Genomic DNA, 12624 nt, shown 5'->3' with positions numbered 1-12624 from the left:
ATCAGCAGGCGCGCTCCAAATATCCGTGTTCCCTCTGCAGCTTATTCGGTAAGCGCTATAGCTTGCCGAATAAGGAGGGACCTGATCAAATTTGCTCATCTCTAATCATTTTCTCTGCCGTCCAAATTCAGGGAGATTAGCTACAGTGAAATGGATTGTAAACTTCATTATGATGCTGACTGTGGACTATGGAACAAGATCTCTAGAGATGGACTTGTAACCTTGAGACTTGATATTTTTCAACAATTTAGGGTCTCAAGTCCTCAGAGTTCTTTCCCTTTTCTATTCCCTATACTTCGTGTGACACACAAAGATTGAGTCAACTTATCGCTTTATCTGGTTTCATCTGTGATTTTCATATTGCTCACACCTGTTACTTGCCACATGCGAGTTTTAATGAGCAACACAAGCTTGAAACAAAGTTGTGAACCCACAATTCTGGAGAGGTGGCAACAATTTAGTCCGGCCAATTTTTGATGTTGTGTGCGAAATTATGCCCAATATGCATTTTCGCTGTTATTTTGTTTCGTTCCAATACACATAAAAGGAATAAACAGGAATAAGGGGAAAAAGGAATATTCTACGCCAGAAACGAGTCAGAATGAACATTTTTTAATCCTATGCCATGGATGGCCAAAGTTTTAAGCTGGATGGAATAAAGACAAATTTTAATTTTACTTTTGTGAGGCAGATCCTTTAACCCTCATGCATTTATTACCGGTGGTCAACGGTTACTGGATCCACATACACCTAGTGAGAGGAGCCATACAACTTATTGCACAGTCAGGCTTTTACTTTTCTTTTCCATTGGGAAATAAACATATCTATAACAAAACATGTGTAATTGCAATAATTTTGTGGGAGAAATACGTCGTTTTCTGGAACAATTTCAAGGGTGCCAACACTATCGGCCATGACTGTACACTGCATTGTCAGAACACAACCAACAACATCTCATACATGAACTGCTCAGAAATTTAAAAAAAAAAAAAATAAGCCTGCAACGTTCTCTGCTGCTGAACATTGCATCTATACACTTGGATCCTAATTTACTGTGGAATACACAGGTCTCGAAAATGGACAATGTAGCCCGCAATGTTAATTGTTACAGAGGCAATGTTTGCGCATAAAAAGGGGGCCATGTGAAGGAGTTATGGGTATACTCCTTGCTGAACGTAAAATCATAAAAGAGGAGATACACACACCTGACATTTGAGTTGGGCTGAGACATTGGCTGTGATGGTTGTGGGGACGGCTGCGGAGGCGGTGGCATGGACTGTGGCGTCTGTACCTGCTGTACAGGCGATGGTGACGACATTAAAGGGATACTACTTTGATTTACCTGAAACGGAAATTACAATTGAAATTAAAAAGGAACACCAGAAAAAAAAAAAGCATCAATGAAAGAATAGTAGTAGCTTGTGTTCGCATCAGTTTCTGGACCTGCAGAGATATTTCGTGTTGAAGAGATCTGGATACAGTCACCTGTTTAAAAGTAAACTGGATAACAAGGGATGGATTTTGCTTGATTTATGGAGTCTGTTGGATGCCAAATACATTAAAATGTATTTACTAGAAGTGATCTTCAGACTACGCAACATTGACACAGTTCAAGCAAAATCTAGATGCTTCCATGTATTATATATATAATATTAAGTCCGGATACAACACCACAACCACGATAACCTACAATATAAAAGAGTAAAGCAAGCAGAAGAAAGCAAAATAAAAAAAATCACTATTGGGAGGAAAAAGTCAGGGTCAATCAGCTAAAATAAAGGGAACGCTAATGGAAAGGTCTATCGATTTTGATTAGCTATTCTACAGACTAAGGAAATAAAATCTATTTTACAAGCACACGGTTACTCTAGCACATACAACAAGACCAATATTAGGCACCACAGTCCAAACCGCAAACATCAGAGCTACGGAGGAAACTACTCAACGGGCCACAGAAAAGGAGCAGAAAAAAAAGGAACCGTCGGCCGCAAACAGGATTAAAATCAAGAGGGACTGGGCGACTGTCACACCTCTGGCACCCACAAGTCAGCCAATACCTGTGGGATCTGCGATCCTCCAATTGGGGTGGAGCTTGGAGGCGTGTCAGATGAAGTGGTGGGCGGGAACCGCGACCTTACTGCCATCCCACCTCGAGTCATAGCTGCGGTGATCATCTTTGGGAGGACAGAGTGACAACAGACAAAAGTAAAACAAGAAATGCAGTGCAAGCGGCGAGAACGGGAGGAGTGCATGCAAAGCCAGAGGTAGGGGGGAGCCAAAAGCACCCTAAAAAAATTACAGCATCCCAAGCATGGAACACCTGCACTGAAAGCTTACAAACCATAACTCACAGATCAGCCGCAGAAATCCCTTAAAAAAAATACTAAATCATCAAGATTACTTGTATAGTCTTTTTACCTTGATATTCATCATTCTATAACATAACTTAATAGCTTATACCAGCTACATAAAAGTACAACCAGACACTATGGAAGGATAACAGCCTGTAAAAAGTCAAAAAGAGAAAAAAAGCCAGCTCACCTGAAGGAATGTGTAGTGGATAGCCCGGACCACGTGCAGTCTTCACGCAGTAACCAAGGAAAAAGAAAAAAGGTCCAGCTTTGCAAATTCAAGTCCAATTTATTGTTAAAAACAAGTCCAAAACAGAGCAAAAAATGGTGTGTTCACATGAGTAACAAGTAGTAGATTACGCGTTTCGAACAATAGCTTGTTCTTTCTCAAAACTCTGAGAAAGAACAAGCTATTGTTCGAAACGCGTAATCTACTACTTGTTACTCATGTGAACACACCATTTTTTGCTCTGTTTTGGACTTGTTTTTAACAATAAATTGGACTTGAATTTGCAAAGCTGGACCTTTTTTCTTTTTCCTTAGCCTGTAAAAAGGTTTGTTCAGAAAATTCTATAAATTCCTGTTCTTAAGTCCAATGTCCAAGCTCTGGAGTTACATTGACTTTCATCCTACATTACAGGAACACTAAGTCTAGAAATAAAAGAAAATCTGCCTCATCAGTCTGCAGGATTTTCTGCCGGTTTCTTCCCTTTCATTTTCAGTGCTAAACAACTGAAGGGGCAGAATTTAGACAAAGGTGTGTGGCTTAATTGAATCCTGGAAAGGCAGAGGCTTCAGCCAGACACAGGACAGAAAACAAGAGGACATTTAACAATTTTTTTTATGCATTATGAGACAGGACATGAGGAACAGAGGATTTTTTAGGTCTAGTGTTTTAGTTGGTGTGGCTTTGTGATGCAGTTTTTAAGTGGTACAAATTAGACAGGTAAAACCCTGATCTGAAAGTCTGACAAGCATATTGCAAACCCAAAGAAACCAGCACTGTTCTCGGCCAGTCAGCACAACCACTAGGAGGTAAAAGGTAACTTAAAAAGAAGTTTCAATAACTGATTTTTTTTTCTTAACTGCAGTCACGCGATTATATGTTGTGACATATCATATGAATGCCTTGTCATAAAAAGTTTACATTAGTGATTTATGGAATCTTGTATAAATTTGGAAAACCTCTTTACGAAGAAGGCTCTTCTCACTACTGCTCCATTCACACATTATATCTCTATGGAGAGTATGGGGGTCCCCATGGTCAAACCCCGAGCTACCATAAATGTATACATTTGCTATGGATAACTTACATGGGTTTTCCTAAAGACAACCTGTTATTGACTCAATCGCTACTGTACATAAACTTTTTTTCACTGCTGGAGTGGCGCTTACACATTAATGCCCTCTCCCCGGTCATATATTCTCTGGCGTCTTCACAGTTTTTTTGGCGCTGTGAGAGCAGACTGAGTGGCCGAAGCTACATCACAAGCTCTCAACGCAAGACTATGAGAGGGAAAAAAAAAAAAAAAGCACCACACACAACAACGCTGGAGTGGTGCTATGAATCATGAATGTATAGGTATACTTATGAAACAACCAGAACGTCCCAGGAGTCAATAAATTAGTTTTATTTGGTTGGGAAAGACTTATAAATGGCAAAAGAAAAACATGCTTGCCAGAAAGAGTTAAATGCACACAAAGTTTGGTGGGTGAATGGACATTATTAGAGGTGAAATGAGAAGCTGCCGATGAAGGAAGTCTCTAACATTTGAATCAAAGCGTTTGTGGATCAGTTATAAAAACTGGTGTGTTCTAGAATATGGTGCTTTTCTTATACACAAATTCTTTAAAAAAACAGGATTTGGTTGCTTACCGTAAAATCTGTTTCTCGGAGCCTTCATTGGGGGACACAGTAACCATGGATGATGCTGACATAAGGAGGCTGACATTATGCACAAAAAAGTTAGCTCCTCCTCTGCAGTGTACACCCCACCGACTGGCACTTGGCTACTCAGTTAGTGAGAAAGCAGTAGGAGAAAGTGGCCCAGGAGGTGCCCACTGCCCGGGTAGGGCGAGCCCTGATCCCAGGGGGAGGTATTCTGTTCTTGACTCAGTAAGCCTCCAAAAATCGCCATTCTGATCCAGCGAGCAATCTTAGCCTTAGAGGCCGGAAGACCTCTTCTAGCACCATCAGGAATGACGAAAAGAGTCCGTCTTCCGAAAGGGGGCAATCCTGGCCAGATAGACCCTCACCTCCCTCACCAGGACTAGCTTGTTCAATGAACGCTCCAGAGGTTGAACCGGACAAAAAGAAGGGAGGATGATATCCTCATTTAGGTGAAAGGAAGACACCACCTTGAGAAGGAAGGAAGGAGGAAGCTGCAAAACCACCTTATCCTGGTGCAGAACCAAAAAAGGGAGGGCGACAGGAAAGGGTCGCCAACTCCAAACGCGCCTAAAGGAAGTGATGGCCACCAGAAACGCCACCTTCCAAGACAAAGGACAGGGAAACCTCTCGGAGCGGTTCAAAGGGAAGACGCCTCAGAGCCTCCATAACTCGATCGAGGTCCCAGGGGTCCACCGGAGTCCTGTACGGGGGAGTTGCATGCGCAACCCCCTGAAGTAAGGTTCTGACCTGAGAACGAGAGGATAGATTCTTCTGGAAAAGGATGGAAAGGGCTGACACCTGACCCTTTAAGGAACTGAGGGCCAGACAACAGCATCCAATCCCGTCTGGAGAAAGGCCAAGACGGAAGGCAGAGAAAAGGACATAGGCGGAATGCGTTAAGACTCACACCAGCGTAAATAGGCTTTCCAGGTGCGGTAAGAGACCCTGGAAGATGACTGCTTCCTAGCCTGAACCATAGTGAGAATCACTCGATCTGAAAAACTGGACGCTCTTAGCACCGCGGTTTCAACAGCCACGCTGTTAAACTGAGCGATCGAGAATTCTGGTGGCAGATCGGACCTTGGGATAGACGATCCGGTATGTCTGGGGGCCTCCAGGGGGCGTCCGCGAGATTGACGATGTCCGCGAACCAAGACTTCTGGGCCAGTCCGGCGCGATGAAAATGACCGGGACCCCTCTCCACCTTGATCTTCAGCAGCCTGGGAAGAAGGGGGAGGAGAGGCAACAGATAGGGAAGCGCAAACTTGGACCAGGGAATGGCCAAAGTGTCGGTGCCCTCCGCGAGTTTGTCGCGGGACCTGGAGACGAAACGTGGGACCTTCCTGTTCAGTCGGGATGCCACGAGGTCCACGTCCGGAGGCCCCCATTGAATGCAGATCTGATTGATCCCAGTATCAGGAAATCTTCATTCTCCTGCCGCGAGACCTTCACGACTGAGAAAATCGGCGGCCCAGTTGTCCACGCCGGGAATATGGACTGCAGATATCGCCAGAACTGTTGACTCTGAGAAGAATCTTGGTTACCTCGGCCATTGCCACGGAACTGCGGGTCCATCCATGGTAATTGACATATGCCACCGCTGCGGCATTGTCCGTCTGAACTCTGATTAGCAGGCCCTTGAGAATTGTTTCCCAGTGGAGGAGGGACAGAAGAGCTCTCAGCTCTAGGATGTTGATCGGCAGAGAGGATTCCTTTATCGACCAACGTACTTGGACAGTCAGATGTCTGAATACTGCTCCCCAGCCGAGAAGGCTGGCATCCGTCGTCACCACTTTCCAGTGGATGGGAAGGAAGGATCTGCCCTGGAGGATTAGAGGGGAGTCCAGCCACCACCTGAGAGATTGTTTCACTTGGTAAGAGCCGAAACGGACGATCCACGGAGAGAACAGTCTTGTTCCACTGTGAAAGGATTGCACACTGAAGAGGTCGAGTGGAATTGGGCAAAGGGGATCGCCTCCGACGCTGCCACCATCCTCCCTAGAACTTTCATGGCTGAGTGGAAGGAAGGATGCCGAGCGCTTTGTAGAGAGCCAACTCCCTGCTGGAGGATTACTCTCTTCTCTTTGGGGAGAAATACCCTTGTCCGACAGGTGTCGAACAGCATGCCTAGAAAGATCAGGCCATGAGCCGGAACAAGGCAGGACTTTTTCCTGTTGACAAGCCACCTGAAACGGGAAAGGGTGTCAAGAACGATGCCGAGGCTGTCTTAGGCCTGTGAAGAGAACGGAGCCTTGATGAGGATGGCGTCGAGGTACGGGATGAGGACAAGACTTCTGATTCTTAAAATGGTCATCAAGGCTGCCATGATCGTGGCAAGAACCCTTGGGGCGGTTGCAATACCGAACGGCAGGGCGACAAACTGGAAATGATGCTAATGTACTGCAAAACGCAGGAACCTCTGATGCCCTGGGAAAATAAGGACATGTGCCTATGGAGCACAGGAATTCCTGCGCCTCCAAGGAAGCAATTACAGAACGAAGGGACTCCATCCTGAAATGTTGTTTCAGGCGAACTCTCCTGTTCAGCAACTTGAGATCCAGGATGGGCCGCACCGTGCCATCCTTCTTCGGCACCACTAACAGGTTCGAATAGAAACCCGTGAAGCATTCCCGCTCTGAGACGGGCACAATAACCCCTGAACTGAGGAGGGAGGTAATGGCTGCAAAGAATCCCGAGACCAGAGAAGGATCCCTTGGACGGGATTCGAAGAAACGATTTCGGGGCCGCGAAGCGAAATCTATTTTGTATCCCGAGGAGACGATCTCCTTGACCCATGCGTCCTCCACCGAAGCTAGCCAAACGTCCTTGAAAAAGAGAAGACCGCCCAGCTTGGGAGATACGCCGGGATCTTGACACGAGTCATGTCAAGGAAGATCTACCAGGCCAATACCTGGTAGGTCTACCCTGGGTGCTACGAGAACGCCAGGTATGGGTGGGCTTTAAAGGAAACCTTCTTCCAAACCTGGCGAGCCTGCTGGTGGGGAAAAGCCTCTGTCGCCGCGAAATCACGAAAGGACAAAAACTGCCACTTTGGAGTTGGCCTACGAGGTTTGGACTGAGGAAGGGAAGAACTCGTGCCCCCAGTGGCGTCCTTAATAATCTGGTCCAGCAGGGAGCCGAATGAACGAGATCTCTTAAAAGGCAAACTGGAAAGTGACTTCTTTGAAGATAGTCTGCCTGCCAGGTCTTAAGCCAGACAGTTCGGCAAATAGCCACAATATTGCTAGACGCCTGAGCTGGACAAGAAGCAGCATCCAGGGAGGCAGAGACCAGGTACTTTCCGGCATGCAAAATCTGGTCGGCGAGATCTGCCAAGACATCTGGACGAGCTCCAGCACGAATGCCATGACGGAGTTGTTTGGCCGACTTGGCAATGGCCATCAAGGCCCAGGTGGAAGCAAAAGTCGGGCATAATGTGGAAGCGGCAGTTTCAAAAGCTGATTTTGCAAAGGATTCTATGACCCTGTCATTGGAATCCTTGAGGGTTGCTCTATTAGCAAGCAGGAGCACCGTGATGGAGGACAGTCTGGACACTGGCGGGTCCACGGTAGGAGAAGCAGTCCAATTAGCGGTAAGCTCAGGAGAAAAGGGATATAAGACTCCGAGGCGCTTTCCTCTCTGAAAGCGTCTGGTCCGGGTGGGGGGGGGGGGGGGATAGGCGAAGACCTTGGAAGATGGTTTTGACTGTCTAAACAAAACCGCCTGATCTGTGGATTCCGTAAATGTGTTCTTGATGTTAAAGGTCTGGTTAACCGCCACAATGAGGCTCTGGCCCAAATCTCTCATGTTAGAGGTTCGGTCCGAATCTAGATCCGCTTCATCCTCTAATGGCGCGTCTGAGAATGTCTCACCTGACTCGGGGGAGGAGGATCGGGGAGAGGCAGACTACGGGGAAGTCCCGGGGGGTGAGATGGAGCGGGAAGAGGACCTAGAAAGGCGCTCCTGTCTGGATCTCTTGTGGCCTCTGTTAGAAGGCCCGGACAGCGACTCCTGTGACCCAGAAGCAGCTGCGGGCGTAGGAGGCAACCTGTCAAGTACGGACACCAGGGTCTGACACCTTGGTGAGGTCTGCCACGGACTGCGAAAGAGAGGCAGCCCAGCCTGGAATAGGGGCTTTGCTGTCGGCTGGAACAGAAAGGGGCTCCTGGGCGGTGGGTACAGTGGGGTTGCTGCAGCTCTGACAGAGGAGAGAGGACTGATCAGAAGGAAGCTTGCACTTACACAAAGCCCACACAAAATGACTGACCAGAGCAGAAGAAGAGGAGGAAGAGGTATGAGGGCGAGAGCGCTCTCCTTTAGGCATGATGAGACAGACCCACTAACAGGTGCCGGAAGGTTAGGGGACAGGAAGGCGCAGTGGAGTATCAGGCTGCAGAGCAGCTACTCACAGGCTATGCAGGCTGACAGCAGAGCGGGTCGATGCAAGCCCCTGCAGGTATCAGGCAGTCTGCGGGGCGTCCAGGTGGCAGGCGACAGTCAGAGGTGCCAGTGAAGAAAGCTTGCAGCAGAAGGAAAGAGCGCACTTTCTCCGGATAGGCTGGGTCTTAGGGGCTCAGGGGAATATGCGGAGCCAGGTGCCATATCCGGGAGTAGCAAGATGGCGGCAGTCAGCGCTCTGAGGTAGTGGGCGGAGCTAAATGCCGGGCCAGAAGAGACAAGATGGGCAGGAGAAAAGCCTGCCCGGAGGCAGAAGAAGAGGGCGAAGCACACGCAGAGTGCTAGGCCCAAAAAGCCAGGGCCTAGATTTATTGTCCTTTTTATAGGAATAAATGTGAGCACAGCCAAACAGGGGGATGCCACACAGTAGGTTCCCAAACCTTATAACCAAGTATCAAATACCGGGCACACTCAAGGATTTTTGGTGCAAAAAATATTAGAATTTTAATACATACCAAATAGGTATATGCCAGATATCTTATGTCACGGTATCCACAGCTATTTTGGCATACCTGATTGCAGGTCACTGACCACCTATGTTCCGGGCTACACTTTACCTGATCTTTGGCTACTATTTGTGATTTACTCACACTGGCATTTAGAAATTAACCCTAGTACACTGACGAAGGTCTATCACGACCGAAACGTTTGTAACTAGTGGCTACTGTTGGTATTAAAATTCTGATTTTTTTGCACCAAAAATCCTTGAGTGTGCCCGGTATTTGATACTAGATTTATTGTCCTGACCGCCGGAGCAGGAGGGAACGGCGAGGAGGTCCATAGGAAGCGCCCAAAATAAAACAGGTAGCCCAGCATCCTATCTGCCAGAATTAAAGGATAAAGGCCCTTAACATCAAAATGCCCCGGCGCTGCAAAAAGGCCGCAATAAAGGGGAAAAACTTCCTACATTATGCCCATCATTTTTTTTTTCCTCCCCCTTCTCTCGTCCTTCATTCTTCTGCAACCTCTTTCCTTTCTTCTTTTTGGAACTTGAGGGAGAAGAGTACCTCTGTATCCGGAGATGTAGAACGTCCAAACTTGTTGCCGTGTGGGACATCTTCGCCTCCGAGTACCAACAGTCTCTGGTGGGCGCGTGGGTAAGGAGACGGGGGCCAGGACTGGAGCTGGGTCGCCTAAACACGCTTCTGTGTTAGGGCCTCTTGGTCCTGCCGGAAAGACATATGAGGATACGGGTTGGCAGTACACGCCGTATTCAGTCTCTTTGTAGGAGTACTACTCACACTGTATCCCTCCGGGTACCTGAAAAGGAACGACGCACACTGAGGTAGATATGTACCTAATCAAAGACCCGTGTCCACCTCCTACTGACACTAAGCTAAACTGAGTTGCCTAATGCCAGTCGGTGGGGTGTACACTGCAAAGGAGGAGCTAACTTTTTTTGTGCATAGTGTCAGCAGCATACACCCATGGTTCCTGTGTCCCCCAATAAGGCGATAGAGAAAAAAAGCTTCTTGCAAGTCTAGCCACTGATCCGTTATCAAAGATTTTTTTATGGGTCCAGTCATAGATTTATAAGCATATTTACCCATGTACACACACACACACACAATGGAGTGGCTCAAAGATGCCTTTTCCCCAAATACATACTGAATGGAGAAAACAAAAGATAAATAAGCTTACTTCCTAACACTCATCAAGTATAAAAATCAGGTCAACCCCAAAACTACAGCCAACATAAAAAGGAGAAAAAAAAAAAAGTTGTTTGCATCAAGCAGCAGAAAACCAAAATGAAAGTATTAAATGGCAACTCTTCTTAATTTCTCTGGATGCATCCAGGCTCCGGCTCACACATTTATCCAATACACAAGGCATGGTTGACAAGTACCAGCCATCGTCTTTTATTGGATTATCCTGTTGATGTAGTAACATCTATATTATACATCTGCAATACATATTATACTATATTTCACATTTGAGGTGTAACATTAGAATTTTGTTATGGCAGATCTGGGTTATTGCAGCAATAAACCACCATAACTCCTTTAAAACCAGCAGGCATTGTTATTGCACCCACCACATAGAAACCAGACCTAAAGGAGCAGTGCAAGTTAAAAGTGATGGGAAAACATGAATAGTCCTCTGAATTTGAGCGAGGCGCTCAGTGTATGAGGATTTAATAAATTTACTAATATATCTATTGGTAAATTGATGGTCATTTAGAAGGGAATTAAAGAATTTAAACCTGCAATGCTACTTTAAATGGCTTTGATAGTTTAGAAAAAAAACAAAACATGCAGATATAACACTGTATATCGGCTACAGAAACTTACCTGGTTTCCTGCAGCTGCCATGTGAGCTTGAACTGCTTGCTGTTGAGCTGCCTGCGGTTGCACCTGCTGGGCAGCTTGTTGAGCTGCTTGCTGTACCTGTTGAGTCTGCTGCTGGGCCTGCTGCTGTGCCTGAACTTGCTGCTGCTGAGCTTGAACATGTGCTCTAATTTGCTAACAAAAAAAAAAACTATATTGCCCGCAAACTACTTATAAAAGTGGAATCCAAAACAGCTTTATGCAGATAAATACCTGGATTATCTTGAGCTGTTGTTGCTGTTGTTGGTGCTGCGGCGTTATTGTTACAGACATAACCTGTGACTGTATTGGTCCTGGCAAAGCCTGACCAGGCTGTATCAGGGACTGGGTAGAGGGCTGAGTAGAAAGAGTGGAAAGCAGTTGCTGCTGACTTTGTGCCACTTGTTGCTGCTGTTGCAACTGAAGTTGCATCACCTGCTGTGGCTGCTGTTGTTGCATTTGCTGTTGCTGTAATGGCTGCTGCATGACCTGCTGCTGTTGCTGCTGCTGTATTCGGTGGATATGCGCTGCCATTTGTTGAGTCATTTGCTGTTGCTGTAACTGCTAAAAGGAAAAAACAACTATTAATGAAAAAAAAAAAAAAAGTACAAAATGTCACCGAAGCATTTTTATGCAATACATAATCTTGAAATACCATTAAGGGTACCTAAGCTGTGGAGGTAGAAGAGTTAGAAGTTCCTATCCACTTGGCAAAAACAAGCAGACATAAAATATGCCATGCCTGGCTTCTCTAAGGTTATTGCTTACGACGATAAAAACCCGGGAGTGTTAAAGTAGACTTTACATAAGCTATTAGACATAACTTAAACCAGTTTTTTCTGGCTGTTTACAGAATAACACTTTTTTTTTTACTTACCTGCTGCTGATTTTGCTGTATCTGTAGCTTTAACATATGTTGCTGCTGCTGCGCTGCTGCTTGAAGCTGTTGCGCCTGCTGTTGCTGTTGAGCTTGCTGTTGCTGTTGTGCTGCAGCCACAGCCATCTGAAACTGCTGCTGCTGTTGCGGTTGCATGACACTCTGTTGAGCAACTTGAAATTGCTGCTGCTGTTGATGTTGTTGCTGCTGTTGAAGGGCAACAACTTGCTGCTGCTGAAATTGTTGTTGCTGCTGCGCCATTTGCTGGAGCTGAAGCTGAGCTAGAAGAATGAGAACATGAAGACAAATTTGTATGTACTGTCTACACACAGGTAAAGTTAACATACCTTTGCATTAGCTACACTTCTGCTGAGGTAGTTCATTACTACAGTAGCCACGTGGCACATCAGTTATGTGGTGGAAACCCAGTAAACAGAAAAGAAGCCCAGGATGCTGGTATTGAGTAGGAATCAGTGGGTTCTGGTCTTGCTGCTAAGAGGTATTCATGTGGCTGGTGGGCCGGGCTCCTGGAAATAGTTTTGCTCGCCTCTTATTTACCATACATCTGTTATATGTATAGGTAGTGACTGCAATACAACTACAGAGTCCATAGTGACATAAGGGAAGTTTAAGAAATGGAAGCCGAATCCTTTCACGTACAGATGTAGCTTCTGGAGACAAAACATTTTTTTCCTTTTTCAAGTTTACTAGAAAGCTAAAGCCAGAGGAAAATAAAAATGT

At 46.0% G+C, this 12624-nt stretch overlaps 1 protein-coding gene across 3 annotated transcripts in view; it reads right to left on the bottom strand.

Moving 5' to 3' along the window:
- Positions 1–12624, bottom strand: part of MED15 (mediator complex subunit 15) — a 102299-nt gene that overhangs the window by 49259 nt on the left and 40416 nt on the right. The window contains exons 6-10 of one of the 3 annotated variants that reach the window (XM_073563783.1): positions 11884–12164; positions 11241–11567; positions 10992–11162; positions 2058–2174; positions 1206–1342 (exon numbers count right to left, since the gene is read on the bottom strand). In XM_073563783.1, the coding sequence (XP_073419884.1) occupies positions 1206–1342; positions 2058–2174; positions 10992–11162; positions 11241–11567; positions 11884–12164 (1033 nt within the window). Of the gene's footprint in view, positions 1–1205; positions 1343–2057; positions 2175–10991; positions 11163–11240; positions 11571–11883; positions 12165–12624 lie in introns of all 3 variants that reach the window. The other 2 variants (XM_073563782.1, XM_073563784.1) reach the window with 2 other exon arrangements.

The sequence above is a fragment of the Dendrobates tinctorius genome, unplaced genomic scaffold (assembly GCF_039654945.1).
Source record: "Dendrobates tinctorius isolate UK_male_01 unplaced genomic scaffold, ASM3965494v1 ptg000397l, whole genome shotgun sequence".
NCBI classification, from domain to species: domain Eukaryota; kingdom Metazoa; phylum Chordata; class Amphibia; order Anura; family Dendrobatidae; genus Dendrobates; species Dendrobates tinctorius.
This window is presented reverse-complemented; position numbering and strand designations above follow the sequence as displayed.